A 17867-nucleotide genomic window follows, 5' to 3' on the forward strand; every position below is an offset into this window, starting at 1 on the left:
TATGTTAAGAATAAAAAACAAACAAATAACACTACATAACAGAGAGATGATTTACAAGGAAAAAAATACATCTCCCAATAAAATAACTATGCATTTGACTGTTCCCCTCCCAGCCAGGGCCAGGACAAAAACCAAGTAATGTCATTCCAAGACATAGACAGAAAGCATGTTAAAAAACAGATATAGGGGATAGATGACTCAGGAAAAGCCTCCCTGCCCACTATGAGACGTCAAATGAAATGATTGTTTTTGTTTTTTTTTGTTTTTGAGGGTTTTACGGCGCTTGCAACACATTAAGGTCATATCACCACCAGTAAAAATGAAGAAAATGGGATGGTAAAAAGTTCTAGAATTACAATTAAAGAATCCAAGAAAAGGTAAGACAAAGGGGAATTTGTTCAAATAGGGAACAGATGTAGATTCCAAGAGCACACTATCTGTGTACTTAGTTTGAGATCACCTAAAAGTCTCATCCAGACACAAGCACAGGTCCCTACTAAGAGGAATACACTCCAATGTTTACAAATCATATATAATACATAAAACAAAACATAATAATAATACAGTGCATAACAGAGAGATGATTTACAAGGGAAAAAAATATCATCTCCCAAAACTAACTATACATTTGACTGTTTCCCTCCCAGCCAGGGTATCCGGCCAGGACCAGGGCAAAACCAAGTAATCTCATTCCAAGACAAAGACAGAAAGCATGTTGGAAAACAGACATAGGGGGATAGAAGACACAGTATGTACCTCCCTGCTACTATGGGAGGTCAGGAACCCCACCCAGAAATGAAATGATTCATTCATTCTCCAGCAGACTTTTTCTACGTATACCAAATTTCAACTCCTTGCACTTCAACAGTCCCTCAACTAATAGGCACTCTGTGTGTAGTAAAATACTTTGAAATAAAATAAGTAAAAGTCCATAAAATGAAAAACAAAATATATACAGTTTTGCTTCAGAAGTTCCCATGTCATATGTAAATTTTAAAAAACAACAAAAATATCAATAAAAAATAACGAAAGCAACAGCACCAACTACAGAATCTGTTATTTACATAAAATTATTATAATATATAAAACAAAGGCTGAATACATGAATACATACTATTATAATATGTATCGTGTCGAATCAGTTCATGAATAAACATGCACCTGTGCTGGTGTTGTATCATGTCTTCAACTTATTGAAAATAAAATGGATGAATAGCATTGAAACTGTCATTGGAGATATAAAGTGGCTGCTATAGATTTATTAAATGCTACAAGAAGATGACAGACGTTTTTTTGTTGTTGTTGTCTGTGTGTGTTCAGAATCGAAAATCATAAATTCCTTGTTTAAAATGGCAATATTCTCATGTGCATAATGTGTAGTTACGTAATAAAATTTTAAAAAATACCTCTACTTATAACTTTTGGTCTTGTGGCATTTTGATCTTATGTAGGAACTTAAGAAAAAGTAAGACCTTGCTGGTTCACAAAACACACAGGAAAATTTGAAAGATTTAGAGTTTATCACTGCCTGAAGCACTATTGGATCATACAGGAAGAAGGATCTACAAGTCTTAATCTAACTATGACGGAAATACAAAAGAATGTTAAATTTACTCAAACCATGAACAATGCGATGCAAAATCACCCTGTGGTATTGGCCGTCCTTTTTTGCCATCCTTCAAGAACACTTATGGGTAATACAGATGTAACATGTCTTTCACAGTAAGGGCATTGGCGTGAGAATCCCTGCCCCACTGACTTGCATCCAAAAGAAATTTTTATAAAAAATAGTCAGTAACATTAGTTTTAAAAATAAGCTTTAGTTATCCGTGTCTATGCACTTCAATTGACACTTAGCATCACGATCTACCAAAACTAGAGAGCAGAGATCAACCATTATTTTAATATACGTGTATACATAAAACCCTTTATTCAGACTCCAACAATAAACGAATTGTGAGTCATCTTAATCCCAGAATACAAATATTTAAATAAGACAACTACAAATCAATGGGAAATATTGTATCATTAGCCATATGCATTATATAAAATAATATCATATCTGAACAGAATTAAATTTAATTTTATCAAAGAAAAATAAATAAACCCATTTTCACAATGCAACCAAATACTGGCCCTTTAAGAAAGTCAAAGGACATGATTTTGTAATTTCTTGCAGGACATTTGTGAGCGATTCAAAACAATATCTTTAGCTTAGGCTTTCAATAAAAAATGCTGGTTTTCTTTTTGTTTATTTCCTCACCACCGATAAGGTATTAAAAAAAAATCTTTGCCTCATTTTTCAACATTAAAAAAAATTAACACTGTAAAATCAAGAACCTTATGCTATCCATCAAATATTTATAAAAATCATAATTGGTAAAAGTATTTTAAGTGACATAAGAAATGTAGGCCTAGTAGATGAAACATAAGCACTTATAAAAACAACATTGTAAATAAATTTAGGCTCTATGGACCTCTGTTTTCAAAAACACTTATCACCGACCGATAATACATTCAATCAGAAAAAATAAGACTTGGTGGAATCTTATAGAAATATAAATAACTGTGGCTGAAAGAGTAAAAAAGCCAGGAAAATCCTAGACATCTATTTGAATTTTGCACCATTTTGGACCAAGATATTTAATAAGTTCAGAATTTAAAATTTGAATTTAAATAAATGGACTGCCAAATTTGCAGGCCTATGTCACATTTGCCAAAATGTACACAATAAAACTTCATTATTACACAACTATTTGGAGCTTGGCAAATTTATTGAAACAACGAATAGAGTTAACATTGAATTTGATACAGCCTCTACTTGCTAGTAATATGACAATAGTAGAGGTTAGCAGCATATTGGGGGATGTTATAAAGATGTTTCACTTTCTCCACTTAAAAAAAATCAAAATAATTATTTCGCAAAAGGCTTTCAAAAAAGTTGTGGAGATTTTAAATGAAAGATATTGAATCTTGTTTAGCTGAAGTGTTGGAAACGACCAACAAGATTCTTGCAGTTTGGACAAGTGTGCTTTACGTCTTTGCATCCGTCAATGCAGAACGGAATGAGACAACAGCCAAAGACACATCTGAAATTAAAAAATAAAAAAATATTTAAAGTTGAGTTTAATCTAAGGCATTGCTTACAAAACATTTGGGTCTGGTAATAAACAGAAGAAAAAAAAACAAAAACAAAACAGAAAGAACAGAAGGAAAATTACAAAAAGAACAGTTGGATAGCTTTGGAGGTGACCAGTATCTAAAATGTTCTTGCATCCGGTATCGAAAACTCACAATATAGTGTCAAAGAATGATTTTAACCAAAGTCTGGGCAAAATCAAGTCATCACACTCCAGAACAAGGACCAAAATTCATATTAAGGTATAGAATACGGAGGAAAAAAAAAAAAACAGTAGTTACTCCAAACAGCATGATTTTGACATCAGTGCGAGTTTTTCTCTTCAAATATCGGTCCTTTAAAACGGTCAGTCAGCATTTGCTTCTTAATTGAGCTAGGAATACATTTCTAGCACAGTTGAAAAGTGCTCTTTTTCTTCTATCTAAAAATATTAACTTTGACTTTGATTCGTGAAGCTAAAAATATAGGCTAAATTGATTCACTTTAGACACCTTTCATCAGAATTTGCCAAATTATACTCCTCTGACAATCTCCACGAAGGTTGAACTACCCCATTGATTGGGGTTATCCACAAGTGGTACTAAAGATCTTTCTTTTGATATAACTTTAAATTGTATGAGTTCATATTTTAAAAAAAAATCATCCCCCCCCTCCCCCACTCCCCAAGATTAAAAAACATTATTTTTTAACTTTTAAAGTTGTATCACATGAAAGCCTGTCCTCTCTTTAATTTTGTGTAAAAATTTGAGGTGGATCTGTTGTTTAGTGTAATTCAACTTGACTAACCGAACACGCCAAATATGAAATCCTTCATATTTTGAACACTGATTTTGAAAGTTGTGTCACGAGTGACACCTTATTTCATAAAAATTCCAACATTTCGAGTTCAACCAAATTAAAAAGTTACTATGTTATTTCTTTAATATAAAGATTCATTATTCGATAGTACTGATAATAAGCTTCATTTTTTGTTTTTGTTTTTAAGGGTTTTATGGTGCTTGCAGCACATTTAGGTCAGATCAGCGCCAGTAAAAACGAAGAAAATGGGACAATAAAAAGTTCTAGAATTACAAATAAAGCACCCAGGAAAAGGTAAGACAATGAGGAATTGTTTCAAATAGGAAACAGATGTAGATTTTAAGAGCACACTATGAAAGTACTTAGTTTGAGATCACCTGAAAGCCCCATCCAGACACAAGCACAGGTCCCTACTAAGAGAAATACACACAAATGTTTACAAATCATATATAATACATAAACAAAACATAATACAGTACATAACAGAATGAGATATCTCATTTATCTGTAGTGTTTCATTCATCCTGTTTGTTGATAAAGGGGAAATCCGAAACGTCCATTTTATCTGTTTTCGTAATTAAATTGAAGCTTACATTCAATTTCATATTGTTATTTATTTCTTCGAGCTTCGAGCAGCACGATTTACATGATTACTGGTTAGACATGCTGTATTACACCACAGAGGTTACACAATTGTGGGAAAGTTTAATTTAATGCTTACAATCTTCACAAGAGTATGATTTTCTGCTGTGAAACCTCTCCTGCATCCTTATAAACAAAAATTGTTTGAAAGGATTCACAGTAGAAAAATAAAAAATAAAAAATAAAATAAAGGGGTATATCCCCTAAACGTGCTCTTATTTGATAGATAATAAAATACTAGTAGGATCTCCCGAGGTTCCAGCCCCTACATCGGCACAGAAAGCCTCTGTGATGACCCACGTGTAATTAAGTCCCGTTATAGTGTATGAAGCTTAGGACCAAAACACTTGTTGTCCGGGTTAGTGAGGAGGGAGGAGGAGGTGAGTCCTTTTCTGATGACTTTCTGCTCCAGCTATAACAGTATTTCTTGCTATATATATGATCAAGATATAGTAACTGGGTTTTAGTTATGCATTATGGTGGACAAAATGTACAAATACATGTAGTTACAAAAAACAAAAATAAAAACGACAACCTCCCCCCCCCCCCCCCCCCCCCAAAAAAAAAAAATACAATCAAACAAATAAACAAACAAACAAACAAAAAATTATACATACACTCAGAGACCCCCCCCAAAAAAGTAGTCCTTAAGAGCCATTAGGCCCACGGAGTCAGAGTTTATCCCGGTTTCTATAGCGTGAAACAGACAATAGCAATTGTTTGCTACCCTTTGGATATGATGCTAGTCTATCGCAAAGTATTTTCCACCAGATCTAACAGACCTAGCTACCCAAACACTGTTGGGTGGGTCCAAAAAAAAATTGACTTCCCCCAGGGATTGATCTCCGTCCCTTTGATTGTGAAACGAGTGCTCTACCAACTGAGATATCGGGACAAAAGTTTTCTTAATTCAAATTCATTTTATTATATTTTAATATGTTTATGGCCAAAATGGTTACTAGTTTTTTTTCTATCCTAAATTGGAAACTATACTCTTACTTCACGTACACTGCAACCCTCTCATACAGGATAGGAAAATAAATAAAAATGTCAATGGAGAATGAAGGCTGTGAGTTGATTGATGTGGAATTTCATTACACGGCAAGCACGTGTTGTCTTTGGACAGCTAATTTTGAACTAATTTTTCCAAGTCTCACCAAGTTGGGATGTTGTTACAAATGGTGTTATCACCTTTAATGTATGGCATTTCCTTACTATTTAAAGAAAAACACCTCCAAAAACCAAACCAAAACAAGATGTTGAAGAAACATTGTTATAAGTATAATGCTCTTGTTTCCAATGCTGTAAGCATGTTGCATTGTACCAATGTAAAATCATTTTGTCACAAGATGTTGAAGAAACATTGTTATAAGTATAATGCTCTTGTTTCCAACGCTGTAAGCATGTTGCATTGTACCAATGTAACATCATTTTGGCACAGATTTGAGAAACATGTTATAAGTAAATGCTCTTGTTTCAATGCTGTAAGCAGTTGCATTGTACCATATGTAACATCATTTGTCACAGATGTTGAAGAAACATTGTTATAAGTATAATGCTCTTGTTTCCAATGCTGTAAGCAGTGCATTGTACCAATGTAAAATCATTTTGTCACAAGATGTTGAAGAAACATTGTTATAAGTATAATGCTCTTGTTTCCAACGCTGTAAGCATGTTGCATTGTACCATATGTAACATCACTTTGGCAAAGCCTCATATTTTGATAAAACCCATAGTAGGATAGTTAAAGAAAACAACTCTGTAATAGTGGAACGATGTATAATTTAGGAGCTATAGGTTAAAGCATACAGATGAGATGCTCTAAACAAATGAAAACCTTTAAGTATGGAAAATGTCATTATGCATTTAAAAGGTTGTTTTTTTGGGGTTTTTTTTGGTAGCAAAGCGATGCTTTTCAAATCGTTATTGACATTATATGATCCAAGTACACTGCTATCAATTTCTTGTATTATTCTTTCTTGCTTTGTCTGGCACCTTTCATACACACTTGTTTGTTCAGATCTTTATCTTATCAATTCACTGATCACTTCTCGAGTGGAAACAAAAAATTAAATAATTATAAATATAAAAATGTTACCCACCCAACTACACATAGTCCACCACAAACAGCCCATGTCAGCAGACCACTCTCATACTCAATACACGTCGTGACAGTGGCCTGGCAGTGTTGGCATACGATGAGGGCAGGGCTTTGTGTGTATCTAATGGTGCCGCCATTTCGAGGGCCAGTCTGGACCTGGTTAATAACAACTGATGAAACAAGATAAACAAATAAATGAAGAAAATAACGAATACATTCAATTATCCATCTTATGGGGAGATTTGGAGTTTTTGAGCTATTTTTAAAGAAAAGATTAAATTGCCAAGATGCAACACAGCAAAGTTTTCAGAGGGTGGTATAATTTAAAAAAAAAAAATAGAAAAATAATAATAACAACAATTACAATACTTTTATTCATCCTAAAAAAAAAGAAATTTGTGTACAGACATGTGTGTGTGTTAAAAATATAGACTGTCTCGATAGAAATAAATCATGCGGTTACAAGACCTTCAAATAGTGACATACAACAGTATACATTTATACAGATTACAGGCTATATAAAATAAATAAATAAATAATGCAAAAATATAGAACTAAGTGGCATGCAATGTAAAAGTAACATTATGATAAAAGCAGTAAAACTTAAAACCAAGTGTATACATTATAAAATGGCTTAAAGTAGTTGTAGATAAGAATTATATTACTGTAAACCTTGAGGGACGATGGATTTCCTGTGCCTCTCTGTCTTTGTTTTTATAGACAGGAGACAGTTACTTCTCTTGGAAAAATTAAAGAGACTATACAAATACAAAGGGTGACTTTCATCCCTCAAGATATTATTTCGTCTGCTGAAACAGAACCGGTCATATAATACCTCTACTTTATAAATAGTATTTGTGTATTTGCCTGCCTATTTCACAATTTTATCAATTTTCCTATGCCACATTTCCTACCCATGCAGTAATGCAAAAGACAATAATGCTCTCCAAGAATGATCTATAAAAAGGCGTACAGAGGGTTATGTCAAATCTGAATTCAGTTACTTGCCAAAGTACATTTTAAAATGCAATTTCGTTACAACTGAATCAGTATGCAAGTTCCACGAAAGCTTGTCATAAATTTTCACCCCTAAAATATTTGTAATCCGAAATCTGTTCATTTTTTAGTTTGTTTTTAAGGGTTTTACGGAGCATGCTGCTTAGTGACCACCTGTAGTCCAGCCGTTAAAAAAACCCACAAACAAACAAACTTGAATTTTTATACAACGCAAAATCCACTAAACGTGTTCAAAGCCCTTTACAAGGGGACATGACCAATAGCAACATGAAACATGTAGAACGAGACATGATGCCTGTTTGGCAATATTACAGTTTTTTTCCGACAAAGACAATGCTGTTAATGGCCAATGTGAGCCTTTTCCAGACTCAACTATGCGCAGAGTGAGGCTCAAACCCAGGACCTTCCGATCCAAAAGTGAAAGTCATACCACAAGACCACATAGCCGTACAACTGTACTGTAATAAACTGCAAGGAGTCCATGCTGCAGTGCGATCAGACCCTAACAACACGTGCATGCATAGAGAAAAATATGAGAAATTACGCTGAAATACAGTACGACCAAACAGAGTTGGCTAAAAAAATCTGCTTTATTATGATACGGCCAAATACATTCCGTTTTTTGGTTAGGTGCTGGCCCAATGACGACCATTACGCTTTTTTAGGTTATGGCTGGAAAAAGGATATATGGTCATTATTTTTTAATAAGGATATGAAATTCGACAAACTGTGTTCTATCAAATATAAAATCAAGAATCCATAAAATCAGTTAAAGATTTACACTCATATTTTTTAGTCTCTCCACAAGTAAATGAGGTTGTATTGTATTAAATGCTTAGGAGAAATCAACAAAAAGAATTTTACAGTAAGACCTTGGTTGGTCTAGATGGTTTTAAATGTTATTTGTAAAAAGGATGATAGCGTGTTCAACACTTTTATTTGGTTGATATGCAAATTGATCTGGATCTGACTGAGAAGGAACCTGTAGATTTATTTATAAAATACATGTCTTTCAAAACATTTCAATAAAACTGAGTTAACGCAAGAGGTCTGAGATTGTTAATGCAGGAAAATACTACTTTCTTAGTAATAGGAACTATTTTTGACATTTTCCACATGGCGAGGATGCAGGATTGTCGCATTGACATATAAAAATATAAGTAAAAATATAATTCACTGATCAGCACACACTTTCAATAATTTGCCTGTAATAGTAATACTATCTGATCTGCATGCTTTCCGTTCATTAACTTTCAAAAACTCTCTTCTTACATGTCTTTCGCTGAACACAACCTCGTTTTCATTTAATAATATTTTTAAAAATTCCTCTTTAATCTTCTTTCTTTCGCTAACAAAATTTACCCTCACAAGGATTAAATAACACTTCAAGCAGGTCTGAGTATGATTGGAAAGAAATTTAGTCTAAATGTTAAGGGTTATATTTATATAATATGGAGAAAATAAATAACAGAACAGTCAAATTGTAAAAAAAAAAGGAATGAAACAGTTTAAAAAAAAAAGAAATGAAACAGTTTAAAAAAAAAAAGAGGATTGCTTTTCCAAGCATCAAAATCGAATGGTCTCCCCTGTAAGTGTAATTAAAAGTAAAGGTTTAAGAATTCAGAGTAAAATAAACTCACTGGTATTTGGGGCGGGTGGGTATGCAACTCCTGGTTGTGCTGGGTATCCTGTTGCAGGAGGTTGCTGGTACCCCATGGGTGGTGGGGGTTGTTGGTAGCCCATAGGTGGTTGTTGTGGGTACCCACCTTGAGGGGGTTGGGGTTGTCCTGGATAGCCAGCGGCAGGAGGATATCCTGGACCCTCTTCATATTTTGGTGGGGCTTCTTGTGGTGTTGACATATTTATTGTTTTTCTTTGGTGTCAGGGGCTGTAAAATTAAATAAATATAAATTATATAGATATTTTAGACACAGTCCACTTTGTCTTAAAAAAAAAAAAGAAGTTAAAACTGTGGTAATAGAACTTGCAGAACTTACTTTAAAAGGTGATAGGGAGGCAGTGTGGCTCAGGGGTATGATCTTTTAATCATACAGAGAGAGGCTCCAAAGAGGAATCAAAATACCAAAAAAAAAAAAAAATAAATAAAAAAGCCAAACAAAAAAAAAGCGGATTTGAGACAAAAAAGTGGAATTAAATTACCGTATTTGACTATGACATGCTTTGCTGCAGATAATGTATAGACAATCCAAAATTACTCAAATGATACAATATTAAAAAGAAAAAATGTAAAAAATTGCAGGTTGATTTGGGACTAAAAAGGGGGTCAAATAATCATAGAGGACACAAGCCTTGGTAGTCTTAGAGCAAATCATTGATTGAATGGATGGATTTCGCCTCCCCTCCTCTCGACACACATACAATCAGACACATGCCCGTGCCAGCATACACATACACACACACACAAATATACTATGCCAAAATTAAATAGGGAGAGCAGCCCTGACTGTACTCAATAATACAGACCATGCTGTCTTAAAGCATATTTCGGATTCAAGAACGCTAATGGTCTCTATGCTATATAAACTATATGCCTTTAAGCATGGTAGCTCTATCTTCAAGCACGCTTTGTTACAAGACCGAATCTGATTCTCATTGTTAATTGTTGTTGCAATCATTCCCTTTCATGGCCATTGGAACAACAGGTCATCACAGCTGTAAGTGTGAGAAAGAGAAATGGAAAGAAGTGAGGGAAAGAGAGAAAGGTAGACGCATGCACACACACAAACACTCAGACACACATACATGTGCGGCAATGTGGTCTTATGGTATGACGCTCGCTTTCAGATTGGAAGGTCCTGGGTTCGAGCCTCACTCGTGCATTGTTGAGTCCTTGGAAAAGGCTCTTTACTCATATTCTACCACTGTACTCAAGTATAAAATGAGTACCTGGCCATTAACAGCGTTGTCTCTATCCGAAAAAATTGTAATATACAAGGAAAGCTTCCATGTACTTATAGAAATAGTGTATCTGCACAATATATCAAATTTTGAAAAATTCCCATCCGGAAGTTGACAAAAATTTGCAATTTTGGTGCACGTCGCATTACACTATGCGTTATTGTTAGAAAAATTATAGTACCAGACCCATATTTTTGCTATATTATGTTGGACCATATGTTATTTATTGAAAGACAAATCATCAATGACCAAAAATGAAACATTAAAGTCATGAAAAAAAAATATTGAAAAAATTCTTTTTTTTTTTTTGCCGAACAGCACGGGGAGTCATATTCAAGGGCAGATAACTCCAAAAGTTGATAAATATTTTTCATTTTCCTTCAAATAATTGTAATCTATGCTAAAAGTTGTACAGGATTACCAAATTTGAGAGAATTAGCTTGATTAATAAAAAAAGTATAGCCCCTCAAAAATGGACCCAAGAGTTAATTTGATTTTGACACGCTTTGAGACAAAATTGTAAAAAAGATTTTAAAATTCAAATATCCATATTCTGAACTGAAAATATGGGAGGCCTTCCGAAAGCTCCTACATCCCCAGTATTCTTTTTTTTGTAATGTTCTAGTAGAGGGTTTGGTAGGGGGGAAACTTTAAAAAAAAAAAGGAAGTGTCAATTGCCAAGGAGTCAAATTGGAACTCTTCAGCTGCATGTGGTGATTTCAGTCGAGCCTCGATTTGCGTGCATGCGAATCTCGAATCACGTCACTTTCTACTTTCTTTCATTCACTCATTCCTTGTCAATCGTTATGGAAAGGATCGAGTCAAAACTTGTTGGCATTTGTTTTTAATTTTTATGTCTTTTCACGAATTCCAAGACAAGTAAAAATAATATCAAAACAAAAATTGCTGTTGATTTCTGATTTTAAAAAAACCCCAGAAGAACGAAGTGGCAAATCCCTGACAAGTCTGAGAGTTAAAAATAAAAGTTAGATTTCATTTATTTTAAATCAAATATACTGCACATCGTCTTAATAAGGGACAATTAACGTAAAACATTTGTGCAACAAGATCAATCCGTGGCAGTTAATAGTAAATCGTTGACGATTTACCAACTGGCAAGGTCCGTGACAAAAGGAGGAAATAGAGAGAGAGAGAGAGAGAGAGAGAGAGAGAGAGAGAGAGAGAGAGAGAGAGAGAGAGAGAGAGAGAGAGAGAGAGAGAGAGAGAGAGAGAGAGAGAGAAAGAGAGAGAGAAAGGAGGAATGACAGAGAAATACACACACAAGGAAAAAATGGCACAGGGAGGGAAAAGAGAAAATGACAGACAGAAAGAGAGAGTGTGTGTGAGAGAGAGAGAGAGAAAGAGAGAGAGAGAGAGAGAGAGAGAGAGAGAGAGAGAGAGAGAGAGAGAGAGAGAGAGAGAGAAAAAGAAGAGTAAAAGAGAGTATTAATTATTAATATTAATGTCTGGACTGATGCATTAGACCAAGGAGCATCTATAGACTGCATCTACATGGATTATCAAAAGGCATTTGACACTGTACCGCACCAAAGACTAATAAGCAAGTTAATTACATATGGTGTTGGACCAGAAATGATAGAATGGATAGAGAAATATTTAATGGGAAGGAAACAGCAAGTAACGATAAATGATGCATGCTCTGAGTGGAAAGAGGTGACCTCCGGAATCCTGCAGGGATCAGTTTTGGGTCCTCTGCTTTTCGTAATTCTCATCAATGATCTACCAGATACAGTAGACTCTTATGTATATATGTTTGCAGATGATACAAAGATATTCAATATCATACAAACAGCAGATCATATGCACACATTGCAAGAGGATCTAGGCAAACTCGCATTATGGAGTGATAGGTGGTTGCAAAGATTTAACCCTGATAAGTGTAAACATATGCACATTGGAAAGCTAAATCCAGATGAAAGCTTCAGATATAATCTAATGGGAAATGAACTTGAGTTGGTGGATGAAGAAAAAGATATTGGAGTTATCATCGATAATGATCTAAGCTTTGAAAAGCACATCAACGAGAAAGTGAAAAAGGCAACTGCAATGTTTGCAACAATTCGCAGAATATTTCAACACCTAAATGAAGATACTTTCATTCCGCTGTACAAAGCACTAGTGCGAACACACTTGGAATATGCCAGCTCAGTCTGGGCACCATTCAAAAGTAAACACCTCGAGCTCATAGAAGGAGTCCAAAGAAGAGCTACCAAGCAGCTCCAGAGTATGAAAGGGATGACATATGAAGAGAGATTAAGAAAACTGAAACTACCAACACTAAGTTATAAAAGAAACGGTGACATGATTGAAGTGTTTTGTTTTAGTTTTGTTTTTAAGGGTTTTACGGCGCTTGCAACACATTTAGGTTATATCAGCGCCAGTAAAAAGGGAAGAAAATGGGATAGTAAAAAGTTCTAGAATTACAATTAAAGCACCCAAGAAAAAGTAAGACATAGGGGAACTGGGAACAAATAGGGATCAAATGTAGATTCCAAGAGCATACCACCAATGTACTTAGTTTGAGATCACCTAAAAGTCTCATCCAGACACAAGCACAGGTCCCAACTAAGAGGAAACACTCAAATGTTTACCAATCATAAAATATAATATGTAAACTAAACATAATACAATGCATAACAGAGAGATGATTTACAAGAAAAAAAAATCATCTCCCCAAACTATAACTATACATTTGACTGTTTCCCTCCCAGCCAAGGAGCTCCGACAAGGATCAGGACAAAACTAAGTAATCTCATTCCACGACAAAGACAGGAAACAATTGGAAAACGGGTATGGGGGGTAGAAGACACAGTATGTACCTCCCTGCCCACTATGGGAGGTCAGGATCCCCACCCAGTGATTGGAGTGTACAAAATGTTAAATGAAAAATATGACCAAAAAGCTGGTAATCTCCTTAAACTCTGGCCCGAGCACTCCCTGATGACAGGAACAAGGGGCAACTCTAAGAAACTTTTCACACAAAGGGCCAGACTAGATGTACGCAAGCATAGTTTCGGTAGAGTGGTTCAAGTGTGGAACGGTCTACCAGAGAAAGTTATCAGTGCTAATTCACTTAACTCATTCAAAAACAGACTGGATAGCTATTGGAAAAACCAAGAGATCTTCTATGATTACAAGGCTAGCATCACTTTCTGTCTTCACGGTAATCTGCAACCCTGTCTTCGGTAATCTGCAACCGGAAGAAACAAAGATGACACCTGAGTCCAGCGAAGAGGATCATTGAGAACCTGTGCTGGAAATCATCTAAGTAAGTAACATCACTCTGTGGCAATACATCACTTCGTGACACTAAAGGTACTCCGTAGCAGTTAAAAGTACACATGCGTAGTTGATGAAGTGACAAGATCCTTGGCAATTGACGATTTGGCAACTGTCAAGGTCCTTGGCCTTGGCAATTGACGCTACCAAAAAAAAAAAAGTCTCCCCCCTCCCAAACCCCCTACTAAAACAATATAAAAAAAAGTTTCCCCCCTCCCAAACCCCCTACTAGAACATTATAACAAAAAGAATACTGGGGATGTAGGAGCTTTCGGAAGGCCTCCAGAAAATGTGGTTTTATTCATGTCACATAAGTATCTTTGATTGAAATTGAGCCAAGTTTGAGTTTGAGGAAACGCTGTGATTATCCCCTGACACCTGTCTGGGGATAATAAAAATTCGTTATCCCCAGACACCTGTCTGGGGATAACGAATTTTCACTATCCCCAGACGCATATTTGAAACTCCGCTCTTTTAACCAATCATCCACATTCCAGAATATGGAATGTTTCCAAATGCACATAGAAATAAGGAAAGTTAATAAAATATCTATAAAAACATAAAATTAACCAACATTAAAATCAGTTGTTACTACATATACACAATATGCGTCGACTTTGAAGTGGGTGTCATGGCCGAATGGTTTAGTCGTCTGCCCTGGACGTTTGACCAGAATCGACGTTGTGGGTTCGAATCCTGGTAACGTCACTTTTTTTTTTTTTTTAAAATTCCGTCTTCTTTTTACAGAACGTTGAAAGGGATAAATGTCCCATCCATCCTCCCCCCACCTCTTTTTTTTTTAAAACTCTCTCTCTCTCTCTCTTGGTTTTTTTTCTAGTTTCTAGCAAATATATTCGTCCCCACTCCGATCTCAAATAGTGTCTAAAAAGAATAAATAATTAAAAAGCAAACAAACAGAAATATTCAGAGAGCGACCAAATGGTCAGATAGAGGATAAAAAAAATAAACAATTGTTTTAAAAATAAAAACAATTTAAGAAACTCATGCTCAGAAATGGAACATTTACATAAAGGTTTAGCAAACAAAAAACTCTCAGGTTTAGGTCAAAATATAAAAAAAAAGAAAAAGAGAGATTTACCTCGGAGCAGGGAATAGTGTTAACAATAATAATAATAATAGTATAATAATAATAATAATAATAATAATAATAATAATATAATAATAATAATAATAATAATAATAATAATAATAATAATAATAATAATAATAATCAGGGCTGGCGAGCCGGAGTCGGAGTCGGTAGGAGTCGGTTGTTTAAGGGTGGAGTCGGAGTCGAAGTCGGAGTCGGTTTTAGAAGTCCCGACTCCGACTCCTTACCACTTTATAATATTTCAGGAAAGGGGAATATTATATTTATAATTCACTTTGAAAAATTAAAACTAAAACTATTAAAACTATTACTATTAATTAAAACTTTTTCAAAACTAAAATTCACAAATAGTAATCTTTTTTGTGTGTTTGTTTTCATGGGAAAAGGGGATGTGTTTTATCTTTTAAATTTGATGATCATTAATCAATATTAATGTGTTTATTCGAAATGACCTAATCAGTCTGTAGCCAAAAAATGATGAAGAGTTTGTACTTTTAATGATGCAATATCAAATATGAAGCGGCTTGTATTGTTATAATACATATACTGGGGAAAAGCTAAAAGTAGCTGCGAGTGTTGGTTGCATATTATTACCTATTAACACTATGCTTGAGGAGTCGGAGTCGGAGTCGGAGTCAGTTTCAAGGCTGGAGTCGGAGTCGGTTTAAAAATAACCGACTCCGCCAGCCCTGATAATAATAATAATAATAACATTGGGGACGAGCGGGAATTATTTTTTATTTCGCGGACTAATTCCTAGGCCATGGTGTTGTTCGCCCCAAAGCCCAAAACCGACACCTGTTATTTTCCTGTCTGCTTCGCACAAGACAATACAATTTAGTATCACACGTCCACAAAACTAGATCCAACAACATATTTTTATTCGAATCAGAGATGAAAATAACTACCAAAACAAGGAAGCAAAAATCATGGAAATATGTTTAGCTCATATATGAATTTAAGATATTCCGATAGCAGTGTGGATAGACAGCTCAGTGGGTTAGGCCACCTTTCATTTTATTCCTTTTAGCTGCACAGATTCGAACCAGTCGCGACCGCCCCCCCCCCACCCCACTTTTTTTTTTTCTTTTTCTTTCTTTCTTCCCAATTGATTTTCATTGTTTTCACTTTTGTTCTGAGTTCCGAGCAAGAGTTTTTTTTTAATCAATTGAATTTTTTATTTAACCGATAATAGTATTTAATTATTTAATTTGCTCTAGATCTATTATTGTTTTTTTTTTTTGTTTTGGTCAAATGATAAAATAATAATAATAATAATAATAATAATATAATAATAATAATAATAATAATAATAATAATAATAATAATAATAATAATTGTTATTATTATTACTATTACCATCATAATCATTATTATATTATCAATAATAATATTATTTTTATTATTAATACTCTTATTATCATACTATTAATATTATTTTTATTATTATTATTATTATTATATTATTATTATTGTTAACACTATTCCCTGCTCCGAGGGAAATCTCTCTTTTTCTTTTTTTTATATTTTGACCTAAACCTTAGAGTTTTTTGTTTGCTAAACCTTTATGTAAATTTTCCGTTTCTGAGCATGAATTTCTTAAATTGTTTTTATTTCTAAAACAATTATTGTTTTTTTCTTCTCCTCTAACTGACCATTTGGTCCCTCTCTGAATATTTGTTTGTTTGCTTTTTAATTATTTATTCTTTTTAGACACTATTTGAGATCGAAGTGGGGACGAATATATTTGCTAGAAACTAGAAAAAAAAGAAAGAAGAGAGAGAGAGAGAGAGAGAGAGAGAGAGAGAGAGGAGAGAGAGAGAGAGAGAGAGAGAGAGAGAGAGAGAGAGAGAGAGAGAGAGAATTTCATTAAAAAAAGAGGTGGGGGGGGGGGGGAGGATGGATGGGACATTTATCCCTTTCAACGTTCTGTAAAAGGAAGACGGAATTAAAAAAAAAAACAAAAAAACAAAACAAAACAAAGTGACGTTACCAGGATTCGAACCCACAACGTCGATTATGGTCAAATTTCCAGGGCAGACGACTAAACCATTCGGCCATGAACCCACTTCGAAGTCGACGCATATTGTGTATATGTAGTAAAAACTGATTTTAATGTTGGTTAATTTTATGTTTTTATAGATATTTTATTAACTTTCCTTATTTCTATGTGCATCTGGAAACATTCCATATTCTGGAATGTGGATGATTGTTTAAAAGAGCGGAGTTTCAAATATACGTCTGGGGATAATGAAAATTCGTTATCCCCGGACAGGCGTCTGGGGATAACGAATTTTTATTATCCCCAGACAGGTGTCTGGGGATAATCACAGCGTAATGACAGCCTTGAGGAAAATCAAAATGGATGTGGTCGTGGTTCCCAATTTCCGAAAATTTGGTCCACTTGAAATGGACTGACCCTACTATGACTATGATGAGGCTGAGACTGAGGGCAACGTTAACGATGTTATTATTGAATATTGGTGATATATAATATAAGGACATAAGACATAGACAAAAGTCATGGATGGATGATAGATGGTCGGCGATGAAATGAGTCGAGGGATTGGGATACAAAAAAAAAGTACGAAAGTTTTCTTGTGTCAAAACAAAAAAATTAAGATGTAGATGTTTGAGTTTGAGTAACCTTACTTAACAAATTATCTCTAAAGTATAGACGGGTCTAATTGGTTTAGATGTCTTGTTCAAATCCTGAACTAAAGAGTATGAATAGCGAATGACTTGGAAGAATTCCAGAAATGTCACTCGAGAATAAATTAAAGGAAAGTCAGTTAATGAAACAGGAAGTAAACAAACAAGCAGGCCAAAGAACGAATAGA

General features: G+C 34.6%; 1 protein-coding gene across 1 annotated transcript; it reads right to left on the minus strand.

Moving 5' to 3' along the window:
• Positions 1–246: 246 nt before the first annotated feature.
• On the minus strand, positions 247–17853 carry LOC144978265 (lipopolysaccharide-induced tumor necrosis factor-alpha factor homolog). Its single transcript, XM_078924111.1, has 4 exons — positions 17680–17853; positions 9338–9585; positions 6682–6850; positions 247–3089 (listed from the first exon to the last, which is right to left on the minus strand). Exons 2-4 carry the CDS (start codon positions 9555–9557, stop codon positions 2978–2980), a joined length of 501 nt encoding a protein of 166 aa, XP_078780237.1. The 5' UTR covers positions 9558–9585; positions 17680–17853; the 3' UTR covers positions 247–2977.
• Between the last annotated feature and the right edge of the window lie 14 nt (positions 17854–17867).

Source organism: Berghia stephanieae, chromosome 8, assembly GCF_034508935.2.
Source record: "Berghia stephanieae isolate SIO BIC M18660-M18661 chromosome 8, UCSD_Bste_1.3, whole genome shotgun sequence".
In the NCBI taxonomy this organism is placed as follows: Eukaryota; Metazoa; Mollusca; class Gastropoda; order Nudibranchia; family Aeolidiidae; genus Berghia; species Berghia stephanieae.

Bases quoted from the DNA above. Each gene is read 5' to 3' on its own strand.
- LOC144978265 (XM_078924111.1), bottom strand. From the start codon at position 9,557: ATGTCAACACCACAAGAAGCCCCACCAAAATATGAAGAGGGTCCAGGA. The intron at 6,851-9,337 runs GTGAGTTTATTT...TTGTTTCATCAG, and splicing joins CCCACCCGCCCCAAATACCA to TTGTTATTAACCAGGTCCAG. The intron at 3,090-6,681 runs GTGGGTAACATT...TTTTAATTTCAG, and splicing joins GGTGGACTATGTGTAGTTGG to ATGTGTCTTTGGCTGTTGTC.